The 25,862-nt window shown below is 38.2% G+C and overlaps 1 protein-coding gene across 14 annotated transcripts in view; it reads left to right on the top strand.

Moving 5' to 3' along the window:
- Nucleotides 1-25,862, top strand: part of ERC1 (ELKS/RAB6-interacting/CAST family member 1) — a 411,084-nt gene that overhangs the window by 289,582 nt on the left and 95,640 nt on the right. For all 14 annotated transcript variants that reach the window (XM_045588387.1, XM_045588384.1, XM_045588391.1 and 11 more), the window contains one exon: nucleotides 16,980-17,124. In XM_045588387.1, the coding sequence (XP_045444343.1) occupies nucleotides 16,980-17,124 (145 nt within the window). The remainder of the gene's footprint in view (nucleotides 1-16,979; nucleotides 17,125-25,862) is intronic.

Raw genomic sequence — 25,862 nt, forward strand, 5'->3', positions numbered from 1 at the left:
AGGTCCCCCGTCAAGCCCTGCTGGGTGAGGGGGTGTGGCCTCAAGTCTCCTGGCCTGGCACTAGGGCAGGGCTTGTGGCCTCGGGTCCCCTGTCAAGTCCTTCCAGGTGGGGATTCAGCCTGAGGTCCCCTTTCAAGCCCCATAGGGCAGGGGAGGGCATAGCCTCAGGTCCCTGCTGATTGCTCATTAAGGCTCCTATGGGAACTTGGCCTTAGCTGTGGGTGCAGCCATCTTTGTGATGGAGTGGTTGTCAATTAGCATATTTCCTCTTTTTATTTGCAAATATCTTCTTTCATTCAGCAGGCTTTTTTCTTTTTAATATATTTTATTGATTTTTTTACAGAGAGGAAAAGAGAGTTAGAAACATCGATAAGAGAGAGACATCAATCAGCTGCCTCTTGTACACCCCCTACTGGAGATGTACCTGCACCAAGGTACATGCCCCCAACCGGAATTGAACCTGGGACCTTTCAGTCTGCAGGCCACACTCTATCCACTGAGTCAAACCGGTTTTGGCTTCAGTAGGTTTTTGTTTTGTTGATGGTTTTCTTCACTGTGCAAAAACTTTACAGTTTGTATACTAGTCCCATTAGTTTATTTTTTCTTTCTTTTTTTTTTTTTTTTTTCATTTCCTTTGCTCAGGGAGATACATCCAAAAAGATACTGCTAAGAGTGATTTCAGATAGTTTACTGACTGTAGTTTCTTATAATAGTTTTATGGTCTTAAGCCCTTTATACACTTTGAGTTTATTTTTGTATATGGTGTAAGAAAGTGGTCCATTATTATTTTATTTTATTTTTTGCGTGTATTTGTCTAGTTTTGCCAAACCCCTTATTGAAGAGACTTTCATTACCCATTATATATCTTGCCTCTTTTGGTGTGGATTAATCAATCACATAAGCAAGGATTTATTTCTGAGCTGTTCTGTTCTATTTCATTGATCTATATTTCTGTTCTTATGCCATTACCATACTGTTTTGATAATTATAGGCTTCTAATATAGTTTGATATCAGGAATCTTGATACCTCCCACTTTGTTCTTTCTCAAGATTTCTTTAGCTATTCAGGGTCTTTTGTGGTTTTGTATAAATGTTATGCTTAGTTGTTGTAATTCTGAGATTCAGAATGCCACTAATATTTTGATAGGGATTGCATCAAATATGTATATTACTGTAAATAATACGAACATTTTAACAGTATTAATCCTTCCAATCTATGAGCAAGATATATCCTTCCATTTATTTGTATTATATTTAGTTTCTTCGGTGTCTTAAAGTTTTCAGAGTATAGGTGTTTCATCTCATTGGTTAAATTTATTCCTACGTATTTTATATTTTTTTATGCAATTGTGAATCAAATCATTTCTTAAACTTCTTCTGATTGTCCACTGTTGATGCATAGAAATGCAACAGATTTCTATATAATGATTTTTATATCTTGCAACTTTACTGAAGCAATTTATTAGTTCTGGTAGTTTTTTGGTAGTATCTTTAGTGTTTTCTATAGGTATCGTGTCATTTGCAAATGATGAGTGTTTACTTATTGCTTATTGCTTTCCAAGTTGGATACCTTTTATTTCTTTGTCCATTCTGATTGCTGTGACTAAGACTTCCAATACTATATTGAACATAAGTGCTGAGAATGGCAGCCTTGATTTGTTCCTGATCTTAGACAAAAGGCTTTCAGCTTTTCACCATTGAGTATGGGATATTAGCTGTGGGTTTGTCATGTAACACTTTTATTATGTTGAGGAATGTTCCTTTTATATTCGCTTTGTTGCATTTTATCATAGAGTTGTGTTGAATTTTTTCTCTCCATCTGGTGAGATGATCATATGGTTTGTATACTTTATTTTGTTTATGTGACACATCATGTTGACTTATTTATAGATGTTTAGTCATTCTTGCATCCCTGGGATGAATCTTATTTTATCATGGTGTATATCATTTTAATGTATTGTTGAATCTGGTTTGCCAATACTTTGAGAATTTTTGCATCTGTGTTCATCAATGATATTGTCCTATAACTTTCTCTTTTTGTGTTATCTTTATCTAGTATTGTAATCAGGGTAATGCTAGTTTCATAAAATGAGTTTGGAATCATTCCTTTTTCTTCAGTTTTTAAAAATAATTTAAGAAGGATGGGTAGAAATAAAAGGCTTTAGCCAGAAATAAGAAAATATGAAAAGCCTCATTGGTAAAGTCAAATAATTCAATAAGTACAGCAAATCAGACATTTAAAAAGCTACTATAACAGTTTAAAGAAAAAAAGGTATGAAACTTACTCAAACCACTTTAAGTAATTAGCAGATACACAACACAAGAAGATCTAAAATATGACATCAGCCGAAACTGGTTTGGCTCAGTGGATAGAGTATCAGCCTGCGGACTGAAGGGTCCCAGGTTCGATGCCAGTCAAGGGCATGTACCTTGGTTGCGGGCACATCTCCAGTAGGGGGTGTGCAAGAGGCAGCTGATTGATGATTCTCTCTCATTGATGTTTCTAACTCTCTATTATTCTCTCTTCCTCTCTGTAAAAAAATCAATAAAAATATATTTTAAAAATACAAGTAAAATATGACATCAATAACATAATTCTTTGAATGTTTGGCAGAATTCAGCTATGAAGCCATCTGGTACTATGCTTTCATTTTTTTGGGCGTTTTTATTTATTTTCACTTCAATTTTATTGCTACTAATTGATCTGTTTAGATTTTTCATTTCTTCTGGTTCAGTCTTGGAAGGTTATAGAAATGTATCTATTTCTTTTATATTGTCAAAAAGAAATATAATTGTTCATAATATTGGCATATAATTGTTCATAATATTCCTCAATGGTTTTTTTGTATTTCTGTGGTGTCACTTGTAACTTCTCTTTCATTTATGATTTTATGAATTTGGGCTCTCTCCTTTTCTTGGTGAGTTTGACTAAAAATTTTGTCTATTTTATTTATCTTTGCAAACAATCAGCTCTTAATTTTATTGATCTTTGTTTTGATTTTTAAATTTCTGTTTTGTTTATACCTGCTGAGAACTTTCCTTTTGTTTACTCTGGGTTTTGTTTGTTTTTCTTTTTCTAGTTCCTTTATGTGTAATTAGATTGTTTATTTGGAATTTTGTTGTTTCTTGAGATAGACCTGTATAGCTATAAACTTCTCTCTTAGTACTGGTTTTATTGCATTTCATAAATTTCAAAGAGTTGTGTTTTCATTTTAATTTGTTTTATGATTTGATTTTCTTTTTTGATCCATTGATTGTTTAGTAGCATGTTATTTAGATGCTTGATATAATTTCAGTATTCTCATATTTATTGAGGCTTGTTTTGTGACCTAATATGTGATCTGTTCAGGATAATGTTCCATGTGCACTTGAAAAAATAAATGTGTATTCTGCACTTTTTGAATAAAATCCTATGTAACAAAAGAGTAATATGATAATTAACCATCACTCTGCTACAACCATAAGCCACACCCACCCACCAATCAGGGGCAAGTATGCAAATTAACCCAACCAAGATGGCTGTGGCCACGGAGTGAGCAGGAGGCTTGGGTTTCTCCAGCAATGGAGGAAGCCAAGCTTTCCGCATACCCTGGCAGGCAGGCCTCCACTCAAGGCTACAAAGTTTCAATTATAGAAGGTAAGTAAATCCCAACAAAAATGGTTGCGGTCATGGAGTAAGCAGGATGCTTGGCTCTGCTCAAGGCTACAAAGTTTCAATTATAAAAGATAAATAAATCCCAGATTCCAGGACCTCCACTTGGGTCACCGGGGCCATAGCCAGCCTGCAAACCACCCTCACCCAGGACACCCCACGCCTAGGGCCCTCGCCCAGGCCGCCCCACACTCCAAGGGAACCCCCACCCTGATCCGGAACACCCTTCAGGGCAAACTAGCTGGTCCCCACCTGTGCACCAGGCCTCTATCCTATCTAGTAAAAGAGTAATATGCAAGTTGACCATCACTCTAATACACAAGATGGCTGCCCCTATGTTAGGGGTGTCGAACTCAATCAGAGAAGGGGCCAAAATCTAAAATCCAGCCTAAATCGCGGGCCGAATGGTTTACTGAACAGTCATAAACTGTCATTGTGATGGAAATGCAGCGGAGTGCAGTGATGACAGCGCGGTGCGGGCCACATTGCAAGGCCTGGCGGGACGGATTTGGCCCGCGGGCCTTATGTTTGACACATGTGCCCTATGTAGTCAAAGATTCTGCCCCCATGTGGACACAAGATGGCTGCCAGAAATGGCCATCAGGGGAGGGCAGTTGGGAGGGACCAGGCCTGCAAGGGAGGACAGTTGGGGGCAATTAAGCCTGCAGGGGAGGGCAGTTAGGGGTGGACAATGCCAGCAAAGGAGGGAAGTTGGGGGCAACCAAGCCTGCAGGGAAGGGCAGTTGAGGGGGAACCAGGCCTGTAGGGGAGAGCAGTTGGGGGTAGGGAGACCAGGCCTGCAGGGGAGGGCAGTTAGGGGCGATCTTGCTGGCAGGGGAGCAGTTAAGTATCAATCAGGCTGTCAGGGGAGTGGTTAGAGCAGCGTTTTTCAACCGCTGTGTAGTGTGCCGCGAGATGTTGCCTGGTGTGCCGTAGGTGCAGACAAGAATTTTATAATTTTTCACTATTTTGTTTACTTAATATTTCATAATAAAGTAATTATAAAATACTTTCTTTGTGTTTATTTGATTCCTATTCAAGAGAATTGCTTTATATATAGTCAATATAGGCACAGAGTTAAATTTTTTAACATTTTCTAATGGTGGTGTGCCTCGTGATTTTTTTCATGAAACAAGTGTGCCTTTGCCCAAAAAAGGTTGAAAAACACTGGGTTAGAGGGTGATCAGGCTGGTAGGCAGAAGTGGTTAGGGGTAGTCAGGAAGGCAGGCAAGCGAGCAGTTGGGAGCCAGCAGTCCTGGATTATGAGAGGGATGTTCTACCGGGATCGGGCCTAAATGGGCAGTCAGACATCCCTCAAGGTATCCCATATTGAAGAGGATGCAGACTGGACTGAGGGAAACTTCCCTCCCCCATGCACTGGGCCTCTAGTGTTCTATAAATGTTTATTAAGTTGATCTTATCAAAAGTGACATTTGAGGCCATTATTTTTGTATTAATTTTTTGTCTGGAGTCTCTATCCATTAATGTGGATAAGGAGAGACACCCTCATTATCAGGTAACGCCATCATGGTAAGACCCCAGGTCAGCCTACTGCAGTGGTTTTAAATAGGCCATGGGTCACCCTAGATTGTTTGGCTCAGTGGATAGATCCATGGCCTATGGACTGAAGGGTCTTAGGTTTGATTCTGGTCAAGGGTACATTCCTGGGGTGTGGGCTTAATCCCCATTAGTGTGCATGCAGGAGGCTGCAGATCAATTCTCTTTCATCATTGATGTTTTCATCTCTCCCTCTGTCTTCCTCTCTGAAATCAATAAAAAATATATTAAAAATTTTTAAAAAGCCGTGATTCAAATGTCACTGCTCTTCATCTATCCAGTCTCCTTATACCCTCTTTTGTTGTTGCCTTCCCACACACACTCTGCTGGGGTCTATAAAATGGGGTCAGATTTCTATTTCAACCAAAGGTGATGCTTCCACACAGCCCTCCTTTTCTGCCCATCTCTGTCCCCAGTCCTGGGGTCTCTCCCTCCCTCCCGCCATCTAACTTGATGGGCCCTGCTCTGCCCCCTCCTCCTGCAACCTTCTGTCTGCTGCCTCTCCACTTCTTCTCCAGGGATTGAAGCTCCCCAAAGGCTGTGCAGGGTGGGAGAGGTGGTGTAGGTGAGGTGGTGCTGATGGGGCTGTGCAGGCTGTGGGGCAGTGTGGAGCTGTGCGGGGCGAGCCAAGGCTGGGCCTTTGAGGAGAGCTTGGTTGACAGGTCATAAGGAGGAGGAGGGAGGGATGTCTTTTTTGCATTGAATTGTGACTGGTGATGAAAAATGGATTTATTTTGAGAATCCCGAACGCACAAAATCATGGGTTGATCCAGGTCAACCATCAACATCCACTGCAAGGCCAAATCGCTTCAGAAAGAAGACAATGCTCTGCGTTTGGTGGGATCAGAAAGGTGTGGTGTATTATGAGCTTCTAGAACCTCAGGTGAAACTGTTAATAATGATTGCTACTGACAACAAATAATCAATTTAAACCACGCTTTGATCATGAAATGACCAAAATGTGCCAGAAGACATGGCAAGTAATTTTGCTGCATGATAACGCACCATCACCCACTTCAAAACCATGTTAAAAGATCATGTTAAAACATGTTAAAGACATGTTAAAAGATCATGTTAAAGACATGTTAAAGACATGTTAAAAGATCTTGCCTGGGAAGTATTAACCTACCTGCCGTATTCTCCAGGCCTTGCTCCTTTTGATTACCACTTGTTCTGATCAATGGCACATGCACTTTCTGAGCAGCACTTGTTTGTAGCGAAGTTTATACTCATTTACTGAAGGAGATATTGTTTATTTCTAATTTTTTGTTAATTGTGAATAGGGTGCTACAAACACCCTGTATAGGTTTTTGTGTGAACCTTAGTTTTTAGTTCATTTGAGGGATGTGTTTGCCGAATTGAATTGTAAGAGTATATTTAGTCTTGTGACAGGAAACTGCCAAACTGTCTTCTAAAAGTGTCTCTGCCACTTTGCATTTCTGCTAACAATGAATGAGAGTCCCCTTTATTCTTGCCAACATTTGACGTTGTCTGTTTTGGATTTGATCATTCTTATAAGTGTAGTAGTTCCTCATTGTTGTTTTAATTTTTAATTTGCTAATTACATGATGTTGAACATCTTTTTATATGTATACTAGAGGCCCAGTGCATGAGTAGAGTCCCTCGGCCTGGCCTGCCCCCCCTCACAATCCAGGAGCCCTCAGGGGCAGGAGGTGACCCAGCAATCAGGGGAAGGCAATGCCCCATCACACCTCTGCTGCTGCCACTGCTGGCAGCGCAAGCCTCAGGCAGCCCTGGGAGGCTGGGCAGCTGCCATCTGAGGCTTGCCTGTGCGGCAGGGGGGCTGAAGGGACTGGGGAACTCCAGAGGCAGGTATGCGGAGTGGCCGGGCACGCCTGTGCGTGGGCCTCACCTTGCTGCATGCCTGCCACCCCAGCGGGTCTGAGGGGACTGGGTGCTGCCATCTTTAAAGGCGGGGCAGTCAATTAGTATATTTCCTCCTTATTGGCTGTGGGTGCTGCCATCTTTGCGATGGTATGAGGATCAATTAGCATATTCCCTCTCTATTAGATAGAATTTTCTTTGGTGAGGTGTCTAAGTATTTTGCCTCTTTTTTCACTGGGTTATTCTTTTTTAAAATTTCTTTATTGATTAAGATATTACACATTTGTCCTTATTACCCCATTACCTTCTCAATCCCCCTGCCCTCATGCCCTCACCTCCCTGTTATCTGTGTCCAGTGGTTAGGCTCATATACATGCATACAAGTCCTTTGGTTGATTTCTCCCCCTTACCCCCACCCTCCCCTACCTTCCCTCTGAGGTTTGATGATCTGACAAGACACACTTAGCTCTTGATTGTGCTACAGAGTGGAGAAATGAGTGTTAAGATACCATTGGAATTCTTCTAGCAAATGTCATGGCAAACAGAGTTGGCATGCAGTGCAAGCTAAAGAAAAAGCAAGCAAGTCCCACAGTAGCACAGTGTGGAAGCTGTTATGGACATGCTATCCATCTATGATGGAAAGGTTATATAAACAGTGGGATAGTGACAAAATACAGGGATTAATTGCTTAAAACATTCAATAATTCTTAAAACAGACATCTAAATAAATGGAGGTATTCTGGAGTTTGAATTCTGAGAAACAATGTAAGAAGACATTATTTTCCTTTGGAAACAGACTTCCTAAGAAAGGGAGACACAATAAGTAGTATAGCAATTTTCAACCTTTTTCATCTCATGGCACACAGAAAATAATTACTAAAATTCTGTGGCACACCAAAAAATGTATTTTTTTTTTTTACCAATCTGACAAAAAAAAATAAGTATAATTTTATTCATTCACACTTAACAGCTATTGTTGTGCTGGCTGTTGTCATTTTTATTTGACAATCTAAGGGAAAAGAGGTCAGTGCCCCTGACTAAATAATCAGCTATTTCATGCTTTAAAAATTCTTGTATACACCAGTTGAAAATTGCTGGTATAACCCAAAAGTGAAAGTGTAACAATGACAGGTGTACTGTACCTTATTTTGAAAGGACTACTGTACATCTTTATAAATGAGGTTTGTTTTCTGAAATTTTTCTATTTATATTATACTATCATACATGAGGCAGAAAGGAAATATTGTGGAATAGTAATGACAAAATGAAAGAAAAGACCAGAATAAATCTTTGTACATGTTATCCCCAGATGTTACTGTGAACTCCCTACTTAGTTTCATCTCTTGCGGCTCATGCTAAGCTGTTTTCCCCCCAGATCGCCACACAAATCAGTGGGTTTAAGACAGAATTCACTAGGGATTTTTATAGGATTTGAGTAAATCCCCAACAAAAACTCCCTTGGCTTGCCAGCTATTTTAAAGACCGAGATTTAGAAAGCAGAAGATCCTAAGTTCGCTTATGTCTTGTGATGGCCCTTGCCTGGAAGATAGGAAGACACTCACGTTATGAGATGCTTTCCTAAAGTTTTTTTTTCAAACAATCTGTTGTATGGAACCACACCACAGAAGTCATCTCTGCATGATATTTCTAAGTTGAGTAAAAGTTAATATTATACATTTGCAATGTCATTAGAATTTAAGAGTTTAAAATAGCTAACCATTTTCACTGTGGAATTATTGTAGTAGATTTTGTAATTACTTATTGAATTAATAAAAGTAAATACAAGTGCTAAAAACTCAGTCTTGGCAAGGATGTGGAGAATCAGGAACACCTAATACCTTACCCTTTATCTGAAATTAGTATATCTTTCTGTAAAGTACTTGGTCTCAAAATTACCTGGAGAGCCCATTCCCTGAAATTCAAATTCAGTAGGGCAGGAGTAAACATAGCCTTCCTTTTTAAATAATTTCTTTTATGTTTGAGTACTACTCTGTTTTTTTTGTTTTGTTTTTCTAAGTTATGCAACTTGCCATAACTGTTAACTTAATTGTTCTTAAGTGCTTCTTGGTTTCCACAGGTGAATCTACTTTTCTTTCATAGATATTTTCCTCCAATAGGCACTTTCAGTTTATTTTCATGTGCTAAAAATTTCCTTATCCATTTTCTCTTTTTATATTATAATTTGTCATAACATGAATTGTCTTACATCATTGAAGATAGGGTTTGTTTCTTTTTTATTATTGCCCTGGTGTTGGGAATGATTTCCTAGAGGAAAAGGAAACCGATAGGTCTTTGTTCTGCCATCTGGAAATCAGGAATCTCAAACTGTCATTAGTACTATAATAGAGTCCTAAAAAATGTTTGACAGGGAGGGGAAAGAAAAGGCATTGGTGCTTTAGGAGAAAGTAATGCCAGTGGATGCTTTTTCTTTTCTTTTAAGATGAGGATCAGTAATTGTAGCATGATGAGGGCCTGAACAATCAACCAAATAAAATGCACGTTCTTGCCCTAGCCGGCTTGGCTCAGTGCATAGTGTCGGCCTGCTGACCAAAGGGTCCCAGGTTCGATTCCAGCAAAGGGCACATGCTAGGTTGCAGACTCAACCTAGTGGAAGGTGTGCAAGAGAGGCAGCCGCGTGCTCGCTTCGGCAGCACATATACTAAAAAAAAGAGAGGCAGCCGCTTGATGATTCTCTGTCATCATTGATGTTTCTATCTCTCTCCTTCTCCCTTCCTTTCTGAAATCAGTAAAGAAATAAAAAATATATATATATTTTAAAAACATGTTCTTTATTTTTATGAGTTCTCTCTGGAAATAGGTGGTCATTAGATATAATCCAGGATCACTTCTCCACTAAACCAGAGATAGGGACAACTCACGTTAATGAACTGAGAGTGCAGAGAAGATAATCTAAGCCTCTTATCTAAATAATATTGTAGTTCCTGCAAAATGTATTAAAGAGACTATGAATCTCTACATACAGGCAGTCCTTAGGTTACGTTGGACTCAGTCATTTTGTGGTTACATCGCCATCTCCCATTTACAGTATTATAAAAAAAAAAAGTTCCCTCATTTCGACATATATACATTTGTCTTTATGTTTTTTATTATTTATTTACCACAAGTAAAGGTCAGGAATTATCTTTCTTTTAATTTTTTTTTTTTTTTTTTTTTTTTTTTTTTTTTTTTACTGTTTCACTTCATTACTGCTATGTATATGCTCCATGTGAGTGACGTAGGTGCTTATGTAGGTGGGTTCTGACTTATGGTGAAAATCACCTTACGTTGCGCTGTAGGGACAGATCTCTGATGTAACCCAAGGACTGCCTGTATTTGGGTATCACAAAAGATCCATCATTAGAATCCTCAAGCCTGGAGAATATATAAGTACTATATTTTGATAGTTGGCTAATTTTATAATTATAGATTTATCTTACAGAAAGGTATTATGTGCCATTATTTTACAAATTAATGTTGATCCTGTAAATTTTTAGTTGATCTTATTCTAATCAATAAGTAAAATGAGCCCTAGCAGGTTTGGTTCAGTGAATAGAGCATTGGCCTATGGACCAAAGGGCCTGGGTTGGATTCTGGTCAAGGGCACGTACCTTGATTATAGGCTCCTCCAAGGCCTAGGCTCTGGTCAGGGCACGTGCAGGAGGCAACCAATTGATGTGTTTCTCTGTCTCCCACTCTAAAACTCAATGGAAAAATATCCTCAGGTGAGGTTTAACAAAACAAACAAACAAACAAATAAATAAATAAATAAATAAAGGTAAAATGACATACCAAATGAGCAAACATTATCTTAATATTTCTCTTCTAGCTTTTTTAAAAGAATGTATTCTAAGGTTAATTCTGATCTCTTTATTTTTTATTTTTTTTTAGTTTTTATATTCCAGTTGTATTTTCTATTTTACTATTTGTAGACTTTTCATAGACATTGCCATTACAAAATGCTAAGCAGATTTAAAACTCTTTTGGATATGTGTTCACCTACTTTGACAAAAATCACAGACTAAACCACATACAAATTTAGTTCTCTTTTATGTAAGGATTCAAACTGTAACTCTGCTCTGTGAAGTTTTCAGGAGTTCAGAGACATCCAGCCTTGTTGCATTGCCATCCCTAGAGTTTACCCCACCCTCATAATTCAAGATGGCTCACTGCCATGTTGTATCCCAACCAGCAGGAGTGAAAATCTTTCATGAAATTTGTTTCATAGAAAGCAAAATTCAAGAACATTGAACCACATAATGCATCACTTATAAGACTATGACTATCCATAAAACAAAGCTGAAGGTGTTAGTTTTTATAAGACATTTACTTATTGTCAGTTAATCAACACTGGGAGGGATGAAACAGATGGCTGACTCTGTGGGGGCAAGGAGGGAAGTGGTGAGTAGAAAGAATGTCCAGAGTTTATTGGGACCTTTTTTAAAGTCAGGAAAACTCTATTTTATTTAAAATAGTCATGCAAGTAGAGTTAGATTGTAATATTTCTTAGGAAGTCATCCTATTTTCCCATGAGGTTCTTTCTTTACTTTAGTCCTTTTTCTCCAAACTGCCTTATTCTGTTGCTAGTACTTCTTCAGGGTGTCTTTTTCTTACAGCCCTATAGAAGATTGGACAAGCTTTTCTATAATTGAATATTTATTTCAAGTTTAACCAAATATTGGAACTCATAAATATCACCTCCAATTTCTTGAACAGATTTTCAGCATCACAAGAAATGACACTTAACATTAAGTAGCAAATTGTTCACAGAAATTCCAAGTTGTATCCAGTCTAGCAGCACTGAAGCTCTGGTTGTGCATTATAGTTTGAAACTAGACTAGGAAAGAGTGTCAGGGCCCCAGTGAGGCTGCCATCATTCACCGATGCTGTCAGTGCTTCCACCTCACCCTCTGCACATCAGCTCAGTCCATCTGATCTCAGTTTCCTACCACCACCTTCCTAGTCCAACATGACTGAGTGAAACAGATTTCTAGAGATCTATTAGAGCAGTGGTTCTCAACCTTCCTCATGTTGTGGTGACCCCCAACCATAAAATTATTTCCGTTGCTACTTCATAACTGTAATTTTGCTACTGTTATGAATTGTAATGTAAATATTTGTGTTTTCCGATGGTCTTAGGCTCTACAGCCTAGTAGGGTCGCCTAAGACCATCGGAAAACACAGATATTTACATTAAAGGAGGCATTAGAATCACGGGAGCATCAATAAGAGAATCTAGATTTTTAATGAAAGGCAACAAACTGAACAGACAAAACATACTCAAAGATAAGACAACAGAATGGTGGTTACAAAGAGAGAAAAGAGATGAGGAGAGGGCAAAGAAGGTAAAAGGGGTCAAATATAAGGTGACAGAAGAGTTATCAGGCTTTGGATGGTAGACACACAATAGAGTATATACAGACATTGTGTTACTAAGTTGTACACCTAAAATTTATGTAATTTTATCAACCAATGTTACCCCAATAAGTTTAGTTTTTTAAGTATATAGATTTTAGATTTATCTTAAAATTGGAATAAACTATGATTACATGTCTATGACCATAAATAATACACCTAAAGCTACTTATTCTTTTATCTGATCGTTCCTGAGGTTTTCAGGATTATGCAACTTATGAAACATGAAAATACCCAGTTGGAGTAAGAAAGAAAAGAAAAGCCCTGGTAACATCCCTTTGCTTCTTTTGTGTTTTTCATTTCTGTTAAACACATACACACACATATACTAGTACAGAAGTCTCTTAAATTGTTAACCGTCATTGTTCCAACATTGATTATATTCTTATTGACTAGTGATAGAAAGCTAATGTGTTGTTCTCAAGGATTCAGGGATTATCAAGAGGCTCTTGAGTTCCATTTGCCTCCTGTTACTGAAATTTATTCAGAAGGGGGAAGTGGACAGAGGAGGTGGTCTTACTGTTTCTTGAAGCTCTAATTCCACAGCAGAATACTTTTAGAAACATCTTGATTCTATTAGAAATTGCAGGTCAAAGGGTCAGTTCAACTGTTCTGATAGTTGAAAGCACCAGGGATGGAGTGAATAGACTATTTTCATGACTTAAAGTTGGATTTCTCTACTACCTACTCATTTTGCAGTTAATATGGCATGTTAGTCATGCAGTACAGGGTTTCTAATCACTTTGATAGGTTCTGTGTCCACATTTGTAATATCTCTATTTTTAACTGAGGGAAAAAACACTAACAGAACAAGGAGAGTTGACGGGGGTATGGGGGAAGGGGTGTATTGCAGTTTTTATTTTGCTATGGGTTTGTGGCTTCCATATATTTTATTTGCTTATATTATTCCCTAGGGCCTCATGAGAAATGAACTCAGAATAGCCAGTCTTCCTTTTCTTTTTCTTTTTTTTTAATATGTTTTATTGATATTTTACAGAGAGGAGGAAGGGAGAGAGATAGAGAGCTAGGAATGTCGATGAGAGAGAAACATCAACCAGCTGCCTCTTGCACACCCCCCACCGGGGATGTGCCCACAACCAATGTTCATGCTCTTGACCAGAATCAAACCTGGGACCTTTCAGTCCGCAGACCGATGCTCTACCACTGAGTCAAACCGGTTTTGGCAAGTCTTCCTTTTCTGTGGATAGTCTTTACTTGGTAAACCTCTTGAAGTCAATTATTAATCCCCATTAAGGTTCATTTTCTTCAAACTATGTTAGAATTAGAATAGGTGAATTCCAGATATCAAGCATTGACTTTGATTCAAAAAGGAACTATTTCTAGTATTTTTATTTTCTTTTTATAGTTTCCTTTATCTTTTCATTTTTCTTCAATGAACACATATTAATTTTTTCCCTACATCTTATTCTCAGTCTCTTTATCTACCACATGGAAAAAATCATTGTATCCACATTATAGAGTTGTCATTATAAGTAAACAAGTCATTGCCTACAAAGTACTAAACAGGAATAAGCACATAATAAGTATAAAACAAATGGTACATATTTACTTATTTTTACTCTATTATTCAAGGGTAGTTTCATTTTACACTTTATCAGAAAATTTTTCATGGAAGCAAATTGTATTAAAAGTCGGTAGCTACTAAAATAAGATGCTTTTGCAATTTGATTTTTTTTACTCGAATTCCATTTCCTGTTCTTAACAAAGTTTTTAGTTTAGACATTTTTTTGAGTGCTGTCTTTAAAACAACCACGTAAGCTCAACTATAGCATATGGACTTTTCTATCAGATGTATTAAGGGAAATATATATATATATGATTTCAGAGAGGAAGGGATAGGGAGAGAGAGATATGATGAGAGAGAATCATTGATTGGCTGCCTTCTGCACGCCCTCTACTGGGGATCGAGCCCACAACCCAGGCATGTACCCTTGACTGGAATCAAACTCAGGACCCTTCACTTCACAGGATGATGCTCTATCCACCGAGCCATACCAGCTAGGGCAGGGAACAATTTTTCTTATTCCCTAAAAGTTAGATGGCTATTGCTGTTTATTAGCTTTTATATTCTTACCTAACTTTCAATTTTTAAGAGGTTGTTCTCTTCTGTCTGTCCATTTCAAATTTACCAAAATTATGGACAAAATGAACAATACTATCTCCATCCCTTTCCAAACACTTAAAAAAAAACACCTAAAAGCTAATGTATCTAGACATCATACAGCTTTTACATGAGTATAATAAGATCAATATGTGATCAAAACACTTTATTTTCTTGACTATAAATTGCCCTTTTTAGACACATTCACATTTAGAAATCAGTCTCAAGAGTATACTTTTAAAATGGAAAAGACAGTGGCATGTTAATTAGGAGATTTTTAGAGGCTGAGAGCTATGGGTATGGGAGAGAAAGTTTGATTCTATGTAGTTTGTAGTATATTATCAATGCTCAATATAAAATAAATAGACATAATAAAATTTCTATTTGAATTGTATATGAAACAAAAAGAGACTACAAAGTATATATCTTATTAATAAGCCATCTCAATGGCTCAGCTTCCTGTGACACATGCTATATTTTAAATTTTATAATCAATTGTCACCTGCTATATCAAATTACAGTTTGAGAATGTGACATTTTACCCCATAGATTAACTGTACTACACTAGCTAGCCAAGAATACATATATAAAGGAATTTGGAACTTAGTCACAAAGCTTCAACAATACAGAATAATTTTACTATTTCATATTATGATGCTTTTCTTAAGCATAGAATGGCACTGAGAGCCCTTCACCTTTGTATTCTGCATTCAGCAAAGGTGCTCATGACTAGATCTAATTGAATAGAATAATCTTATTTTTCATTCATCTTTTCTTTCTCTGCTGCTAAAAGTGTCCAGAGAGGCAGTGCCCTAATTGAGAAAGCACATTTCTCATTTCAGCTTTGTCAGTCTGAGCTTCCCAAAAAAGTAACAGATGATGGCCAGCAACAGGAAATGGCATCGTGACACCATCTTGAACTCCTTCACCTTTAAGCTCATTTCACCACTTAACATATTTTTTTCAAGTGGTCAGTGGATATATTTAGACTGTCATTATCCCTTTGGTGTTGACTAAGGCTTCATGGGATAAGCCATCTGCCATATCTCAGAATTATATAGTGTGTGGGAACAGAAGAAAGTTAAATTGAGGTCATTAAGAATCTCCCCTTCCAACAGCAGACAAATTTTCATTTCTATAATATAAACTAATCTACCTTCTCCTTTGTTAGTACTTCTTGTTCAAAGTTCCCCAGACCTACCCATCCAAAATGCAAAATATTCTTGTCAAAATATAGTCTTCCAGTTTTGGCTAAATTAAACTCTTCCATATGACTGCTATTAAATCTTACTAGTAATTATCTTAACAAAGACGGAAGACACGTTAAACTTGGGAAATGCGTTTTCAGGTTCAGCATTCCCTTGAGTCAAAAGCTCAGGTCACATAATTCCTGTAAATCAAATCCGTCTTCTTACAGATGACTTACATAAAAGATGAGCTATTTAGGAATGCATTTTAAACACTGAGATTCACCAACTTCATTCTGATTATTTTGTAAATTTCTCATGTTCACTCCCTACTAAATCCCACCTTATTTTTCTCCAGTATATTAACCAAAAAGTAGTTACCTAAGTCACAAGGAATCTGTAAAGCTTAAATTACTGTTTCAGAGTGCACAGATCATTGGCAAATAAAGCCATGACTGGAAACTTACTTGCATTAATGAGATAAAAAGAATTATAGACATTCAGAATGCCCCAGAAACAGATGACTGATTTTCTAAATCCTATTTTGTAATAGTTACAGTTTGTTACACACTCTATACATAAAAATGTTTTCAGCCCTGGCTAGGTGGCACACTGGGTTGGAGTGTCGTCCTGTATATCAAACAGTTGTGGGTTCGATTTCAGGTCAGGGCACATCTATTGTAGATTGTATTCCTCAATCGCGCTCTCTCTCGCTCTCTCTCTCTCTCTCTCTCTCTCTCTCTCTCTCCTCCCTCCCCCTCCCTCCTTTTCTCCTTTCTTCCCCCCCACCCCCCACCCCCACTTCCTCTTTTTCTAAAAAGCAGTGAAAACATATCCTCAGGAGAAGATTAAAAAAAAAAGTTTTCAGTTTCAATAATGTCTTGTTTTGCATGGAAGCTACTAAACAGTTATCAAAAATTGACAAGATTATTCTTTTTAAAAAAATCTTTAATCTTGTTTACTGTTTATATCTAGGAACTCTTCATTGAGATGTCAGTATAACAACATAATAAAGACATTTAGGGTCAGAGAAATTTGAATGGGATTCCTGGCTGCACCGTTTACTTCAAGTGCAAACATGGGCAAGTCACATAAACTAACTAAGCCTTAGTTTCATCACCCATAAAATGGGTTAATAATAATAATAGTAACTTCAAAGAATTGTGAAGATTAAATGAAAATCGGCATTTTCTTTCTTTTTCAGGCAGGAAGCTCTTCTGGCTGCCATTAGTGAAAAAGATGCCAATATAGCTCTTTTGGAACTTTCATCCTCTAAGAAAAAGACCCAAGAGGAAGTGGCAGCACTAAAGCGGGAGAAGGATCGTCTGGTGCAGCAACTCAAGCAGCAGGTAAAATTAAATGCCTGGAGGGGTAATGGGACCAGCTTTCACACAGTTCTCCCTCCACCCATATCTTTACTGGTTTACATATTAGGCCTTATGGTCATAGAAGACATCTGATCTTTCTATCTATTGTAATTAATTTTCTTATTTTTTTGTTCTTTCATATTTTTTTAAATTAAATTCATTGGTTAATAAAATTATATAGATTTCATATATATAATTCAATGATACATCATCTGTATATGGCATAATCTTCATAAGCAGGGATTTTCATCTTCACAAATCTCTGGCTATGTCTAGTAAATGCTAAGTATTTTTTGTAAGAGTATTGGTTTAGAAAATATCACACAAGTTGCGGAAACCTGTTTGGCTCAGTGGATAGTGCGTCGGTCTGCGGACTGAAAGGTCCCAGGTTCGATTCCGGCCAAGGGCATGTACCTTGGTTGCGGGCACATCCCCAGTAGGGGGGTGTGCAGGAGGCAGCTGATCAATGGTTCTCTCTCATCGATGTTTCTAACTCTCTATCCCTCTCTCTTCCTCTCTGTAAAAAATCAATAAAATATATTTTAAAAATATATATATCACACAAGTCTTCTATGAGAATATTTTTTGATTTTGTGCAATGATTGGATGAAATTAGTGAAATTCTGCCAATTTGAAATGGAAAAGGCTTTAATATATATATATATATATATATATATATATATATATATATATAATTGGTTTTTTACAGAGAGGAAGGGAGAGGGATAGAGAGCTAGAAACATCGATGAGAGAGAAACATCGATCAGCTGCCTCCTGCACACGCACACACACACACACACACACACACACACACACACACACCCCACTGAGGATGTGCCTGCAACCAAGGTACATGCCCTTGACCAGAATTGAACCTGGGACCCTTAGTCCCCAGGCTGACGTGCTACCCACTGAGCCAAACCGGTTTCCGAGAAAAGGCTTATTTTTATATCCAATTAGGTTCCTACTACAGAATGCACTAAATATTGTTATTTAAATGATTTTCAGTTATTCAGGGCTAGGTAGTCTCTAAAGGTAAGAACAAAGTTTTGCCCTTTTCCAACATAAACCCTCCTCAAATTTAATGATTAATATTTCTGTAAGACCTTTGATCTGTGAAAATGAAAGCTACAAATGTGTCCTTTGGTGATGTTTGCACAACTGTGTAAATATGCTTAATGGACAGAACTTATACATTTAAAATTGATAAAATTGTAAATTTTATGTTAATGTATATTTTACCACAATTTTAAAACAAGTGGGAAAAAATCATCTTTGAAATTAAGGATAAAGTTGAATTTTTAAATCTGAGTCTCCCGTATAATTAACGCTTTTTATTGGCTGTTCCTGTATGATTTTCAGTGCCTGCAATCCCATCTTCCATTATCATCCCCTGCATTATTCTCAGTCACATTTTCTGTGCCTTTAGGCTGCCAGATTTGTTCTTCTACCTGAAGTAGAGAAAGAGTTTTTCAATTGAAAGGGTTTCTTCTTTTCTGTTTTGAGTAATCATCAATTGATATCATTTTTGGCATAACATTTCATATTCAACTTAGTAAGAATCAATATTTATACAATAAGCTGAGAAAATACCAAAAGATGTCCCTTTTCTATCAGGCGTTCTCAAACTTTTTAAAGTGGGGGCCAGATCACAGTTCCTCAGAGAGCTAGAGGGCCGGACTGTATGAACTACTAATTCCTACTGTAACACCTTGGCTGCGCTCACTGCCCAAAAAACCTGGCGGGCCAGATCAGACTCCTCTGCTGGCCGCATGTGGCCCGCGGGCCGTAGTTTGAAGACCCCTGGATAGATAGATGAGTAGCAGAAACAACCCATTACTCATTTACAAGTGAAAGAAAACTTTTCCAGTGTCCAAAAATAATTTGTCACAAGAAGAGGACATCATCCAATATTTGGATGCCTATTAGTAAAACAGAAAAAAATGTGCTTATTAAAGATAATCTATCCAGTAGTTCAAAATTGAAATTTGATATATCAAAGCTGATAATATGATAGAATGCTAATTGCTATAGGCTAAGAGGTGGCGAAAATGGGGAGATGCTGATCAAAGGGTACAAAGTTTCAGTTACACAAATGAAAAAGTTCTAGAGATCTAATGTATAGCATGGTGATTACAGTTAATAATACTATACTATATGTATATTTGAAATTTGCTAAGAGAATAGATCTTAAGTGTTCTCACCACACAAAAAAGGTAACCATGTTAAGTGATGAAAATGTCAGTTATTCATTATAATTATTTCAAAAAGTATACTTATATTAAAACACCACAAAAAATAGAAAAAGAAAAAAAAACATCACATTGTACACATTATGTATATACAATTTATATGTCTCAGTTATCCTACCTAATAAAAGAATAATATGCAAAATAACCATCTCTCTGCTATAATCACAAGCCATGCCCACCAGCCCTGCCCACCAACCAATCAGAGCAAGTATGCAAATAAACCCAGCCAAGATGGCTACAGCCACAAGGAGCAGGAGGAAGGCTTGGGTTTCCCAGGCAACAGGAACATCCTCTGGACCCAGGCTGCTCCTTGCCTGTAGGCCCTTAGGCTCTGAGCGGCTGGGTCCCAGAATTCCCCCTGGCCACTCAGAGCCTATGAGTGCAGGTGCCAAGCTGCAGGGGCGGGTCAGGGACATTCTGCCCACCTGCAGCCACTTGGGAATGCTCCAGCAACAAGCGGCCTTTGGGTCCACGCTCCCAGCCTGGGATCTCAGGCTGGATACTCAGCCACTGAGTCACACCAGCCAGGCAGATATGGAGGAATCTTTTTTTTTTTTTTAATATATTTTATTGATTTTTTTTTTTTTTTACAGAGAGGAAGTGAGAGAGATAGAGAGCTAAAAACGTCAATGAGGGAGAAACATCGACAAGCTGCCTCTTGCACACCCCCTACCGGGGATGTGCCCGCAACCAATGTACATGCCCTTGACCGGAATTGAACCTGGGACCTTTCAGTCCACAGACCGATGCTCTACCACTGAGCCAAACCGGCTTCGGCTGGAGGAATCTTAAATATTTCTGTTTTTAATATATATTTTATTGATGTCTTACAGAGAGGAAGGGAAAGGGTAGAGAGCTAGAAACATCTATGAAAGAGAAACAGAAACATTAATCAGTTGCCTTCTCCACAGTCCCCACTGGGTATGTGCCCCCAGCCAAGGTACATGGCCTTGACTGGAATCAAACCTGGGACCCTTGATTCTGCAGGCCATTGCTCCATCCACTGATCCAAGCCAGTTAGGGCTGTCCAATATGTTAAAGAAAAAACCCTACCTAATAAAGAGGGAATATGCAGGGGAGGGCATTTGAGGGTGACAGGGCTGTCAGGAGAGGGCAGTTGGGAACGATCAGGTCTGCAGGCATCAATCAGGCTGGCAAGGGAGTGGTTAGGGGGTGATCATACTGGCAGGCAGAAGCAGTTAGGGGCAATCAGGCAGGCAGACAAGCAGTTGGGAACCAGGATTGTGAGAGGGATGTCCAACTGCCTGTTTAGGCCCGGCAGTCAAACATCCCCCAAGGGGTCCCAGATTGGAGAGGGTGCAGGTTGGGCTGAGGGATACACACCCCTGTGCACGAATTTCATGCCCTATGCCTCTAGTACCTCAATAAAGGGAGGGGAGCTGATAATATGAATTAGAAGGATATTGTTGAAGAAAGACTTTCACTAGTTTGTGAGTATATATATTTAGCAATATCAGTTATCTTAAGTAGTAGTTAGGCCTAAAAATACAGACATATGATTACATTTTTTTATGCTCCCTCCACCCTGAGACACAAAGTAGAATAACAAGTCTAGCAGACTAGAATTCTGTATTTCATTCACAGTGACTTTTGATGATTTGACTCATTCACAACTACAAGACTATATGGTTTCAATAGATAAGAGTTATGATATTAATCCATGAATTTATAATATTAGGAGTCACTGAAAAATTCCTAGTATCTTACATTTAACTATATGCCCTGAATATTTTGTAGTGATGTGACCTATATATGGAGAAAGATAAAGTAGTTCTTAGGAGTCTTTCCTAACTGTTTTTCTGTTTCCCTTCCATATAAAGTTTTCACATATCTGCCCTCTCAAAATGTGTCTGGGAGTATTTTATCTTTTCTCATGACTGAATAGTATTCTGTTGTATTTATGTACCATGTCTTATTTGTGACATCATGCTAAGGGAAATAAGCAGACAGAAAACATCAAGAGCCATGTGATGTCACTCATCTGTGGTATATAGTACAGAAAGCAACAAATGAACAAACAAGAAAACCAAATAAACAAAAACCCAGAGACATAGACACCAGTATGGTGGTTACTAGAGGAATGGGGGAGGGTAGAAAAGGGTGAAGGGGGCCAAATATATGGTGATAAAAGATTTACTTTGGGTGGTCAGGACACAATGCGATATACAATGGTGTATCGTAGGATTATATACTTGAAACCTATATAATTTTATTAACCAATCTTACCCCAATAAAATTTAATTTTTAAAAATGTGTCTTAGATGCTGTGAGCAAGAAGAAACTGGTCTTGCCAAATAAGTTTTGATTCTTTAATTTCTCTAAGTATGTACTAACTTTTTGAAAGTGAATATGACATCAATGTTATTTTAATTTAAAGATTCTAGTCCTTGAATTGCTGAAATGTCTCAATCTAAAGGCATTTTCTAATAAGGAAGCAGTCAGCACTGACCAGGCTGTTCAATAAATGGACCTGCCACTGCCTGATGGGCTGTTGGCATTCACGTGTGATTCCTATTGTCAGAAAGAGGTGAAGCAACAGGGATTTACAGATTTTGCGGTCACCCTCTAAGATGGTCCTGATTTACTTATGCCCACACATACACATCCCAGGGTAATGTGTCTCCTTGATTCATTCATGGTAATGCAGCACTTGGATAGGCTGCATCAGAGGAAGGAGCCAGGGCACATGGCAAACATAAAAACTAAACAAACTCCAGATGTGCTGTGGTGGGTGCCAACCAGTGTGTTCTGATTATAAGTCATGAAGAAGCCCCTACTGTGATTGTCAAGTACCTGCTCTGGATTTAATGTAAACTCGGATAAAACCCTGGAAAGCATTAATCTGTTTAGCCACAGCATTGGTCACAAAATGGCCTTTCACTCAGCATTATTTTCTTCTTTTTACCTCAAGAATTTCAAAGCCTCCATGTTGTATTTGCTGGTAGTGTGAAGCCTGGCTCTCCCCCTGTGTGCTTTGTACACATATGTCATGGGCAGGTTGGGCCTTTCAAGACAGGTTAGGTGATTTCTTTTCTGTTTTTAAAAGTAAAGATAACATTAAATGATAAAGGCTATAAACCAAAATTTATTTGGTTTGAATCTAGACAGTCTCATTTACAACTACAATTTTGTAATTCTTTGCATTAATATTAAATGCCAGACAGTGTACTGTTTTATTTCAACATTTTCTAGGAAGAAGAGAAATAAAGATACAATATTTTCCTTAAAGAGTCTAGTGTTTAAAATACTGGTGGCCCTTAAACATGTGGCAAAGCCATCCTGTAGGCAGTATAGTCCCTGGCCTCCCCATCTTTTTCTGCCGACAGCCTCAGCAAAACATCCTGCATTCTGTGATTTATTTGGCCATTCATTTCATATTTACTGAGCATCTACTATGTATTGTTTCATATTGTATTAATGGAAAACAAATGTCTTTCTTCTTAGTAACAGCCTGTTAACTAATCAGACTTAGGTTATAATTCTAGCTATCCCTTTACCAGTTAGACAAATTACTTCTTTAAGATTCATGTTTCTCATCTTAGAATCTGGACATTACCTATCTACCAGGGTTGGTATGAAATTAAATAAGGTAGCAAACCTAAAGCACTTAGATCCCTCCCCACTTCTCTTCCCTTTCAGAGATAGCCATTCCATAGTGAGAAACATGCTGCAGGTGATGCAGGTTCATCGAGGGAAGTGGCATTTCAGTGACTATGGCTCATGTTTCAGTCATTTCCAACAAGTTCAATTTTCAGCTGACTACTGTGTTCAGAATTACACAGCTAATGCATTCTGTTCTCCTCCTCTGAGGAAGAAAACAGGACAGTTCTACTTTTTTATCCTTTTTCCACCTGTTTTTGTTAAATATATTTTATTGATTTTTTTACAGAGAGAAAGAGAGAGGGACAGAGAGTTAGAAACATCGATGAGTTGCCTCTTGCACACCCCCTACTTGGGATGTGCCTGCAACCAAGGTACATGCCCTTGACCAGAATCGAACCTGGGACCTTTCAGTCTGCAGGCCGACGCTCTATCCACTGAGCCAAACCAGTTTTGGCTGTTTTTTTGTTTGTTTGTTTGTTTGTTTTCATTTTTTTTAAATTAGTCTGTCTTAATTCTTACATTTTGATAGAGCATCATCTAAATGCCCACCTGTCCAAAGTTGTCATCACTAGGAAAATTACAACTCCCAACCATACGTTCTATTTTTCTCACTTTCTAGTTTTGTGACTTTTCCTTTGGCACACATGCCTCTTTTTTAGATCCCTAACTAGTATAACTCTTCAGAATTATGGAATAACTACAAAAATGGCTGCAATGTTTCTTATAATATAGTCTCAGGAGTGACTTATCATCACCTCTGCCTTATCCTATTGATCAACTACTAGACCAACCCTCCACAATATGGGAGGAAACAACACGATGGTTTCGATAACTGGAGATGGGTAACATTGCAGACTGTCTTGAAGGTTGGCTACCACAACAAGTGAATGAAAAACATATCATGGTATATACATACAATGCAATACTATTCAGCACTAAATAGGAATGAACTCCGAATACACACAACAATGTGGATGAGTTTCAAAAACACTGAGCAAGAAAATCCAGATATAGAAAAATGCATACTGTGTGATTCCAGATTTATGTTAAACTCTAGAAAAGACTACTTAAATCTATGACCTCAGAAAGCAGATCAGGCAACAAATCAGAATTCATGTCATTTCTTTTCTACTCAGTTCATGTGAGAGGCCTGCAGCAGGAAAGGGATAAGTTATGTTCTCTTGTCCTCTTGTTTCTTTTGTCTTTGCTGTTGGGGTCCTCTGATACTGTTGCAGTACTCTACTGCTGCTTTTCCAGCCAACGTTGAGCCCATAGGGTCAGAGTAGAACCAAAAGACACAAGCCTGTTTGGTTTCTGTAATGTCACTTGACCCACAGGAAACTCATGTATTCTTGCCAAGCCTCAGTACTCCTCTGTCCATCCTGCCATCTAGCCTCAGTGTATTTTCCTCCTCCGGTAAGCACAGGCACATCAACATGTCTGGTGCCTAATTAGGTACAAAAGGAATGAGATGTCAATCTCCTTTTCTTGCACTCACACCCACACTTTAGGATTGAATACTCTAGGATTTAGGATTGAATTCTCTTTGAGCTCCTCTCACTTAGCTTAGACAAAGGGAGCCCTCTGTGCGTGAATATATACTCTCCGTGACATCAAGATTTCTTCTACCCATCTTAGCATCATCCTCACACCGGACTCAAAACCAAAAAGGCATGTCCTGGCATGTTGGACTGGGGGACAGCAGTACTTTTTCTGCCACCTCTTAGCAAGCTGTCTTTATAATGTGGCTTGCTTAGCTATTCTTTATCTCTAGCTTTGGGCCCAGGTCACCAATTCTGGAACCACTGGAAAAACTCATTTATTATACTATTAAAACTAGTTTAAAAGTGACATCTAAAATTGGAATGAGAACAATAAAACTATTTTCCATTCTGTAAAAGGAGAATAGTAATGAGTACAGCTACAAAGAGCTCCTGAGTTGTTAGTGAACAGAGAGAAAAACAATAACAATAGCGGGGGTTAAAATAGCTGGAGTGCCACAGAAGCTGTTTGTGGAAAGTAAAATGCAGTAGGCATTTACCTATCCCACTAAGCATTTTAAATTCTTGATAATGAGACCAGGCTTTGAGAGCATTCAGGTATCCATTTGTTCATCACACATGTATGATGCCAGCTACCTTTTGCTTGACTGAGCAGAGATTCCTGAGAACACATTGTGTTAGCACTGCCGGAGGAGCCTTTAGGTTGCACTTGGCAGTACCTACTTTCCCTTGTATTTGCTGCATACACTGATGTCACCCTTTCATCTGTCCTCTGTGACATTACCTCTTGATAGTGACTATTGCTTTGTGACCATAGAAGGTAAAAGCCTTTTGTCTAGTTGCAGTAGTTAGAAGGGGACAGAGTAAGATTGCAATTCAATCTGTATTTAGTGACAGCTCTTATTGACTTAGTTAAAAATGTTAATCTCTTTTTAATTATCTTGTCTCCCTTCAAGTCTAGATTTTTATATATTAAAAATCACTATATGTGTATGCTTGTTCCTCTAAACCACTACAAACATTAAGATCAGCTAGATTTTTCCTGCTGATGGTGTCCAGATTTATTTGAAAGGAACAGGATGTTAAGCATTTTCCATTTATTGTCCTCACCTCTGGAATTGCCTTCTTCTTCCTCAGCTCAATCTTTACTTTAATCTTTACTTCAAGACTCATCTTTGTAGTTTGGAATTTTATAGCCATTAAATCAGTTGTTTTTCTTGTCATTAGCAAAACAATTCTGTGCTTTTTTCCCCACTCACACATTCATCCTCTTTTGGGCATAAGTTGAAACATGAGAGGGGAGGAGAAAAGAGGTAAACTATTCACTTACACTACAATTGTT

This window comes from Pipistrellus kuhlii, unplaced genomic scaffold, assembly GCF_014108245.1.
Source record: "Pipistrellus kuhlii isolate mPipKuh1 unplaced genomic scaffold, mPipKuh1.p scaffold_m20_p_3, whole genome shotgun sequence".
NCBI classification, from domain to species: Eukaryota; Metazoa; Chordata; class Mammalia; order Chiroptera; family Vespertilionidae; genus Pipistrellus; species Pipistrellus kuhlii.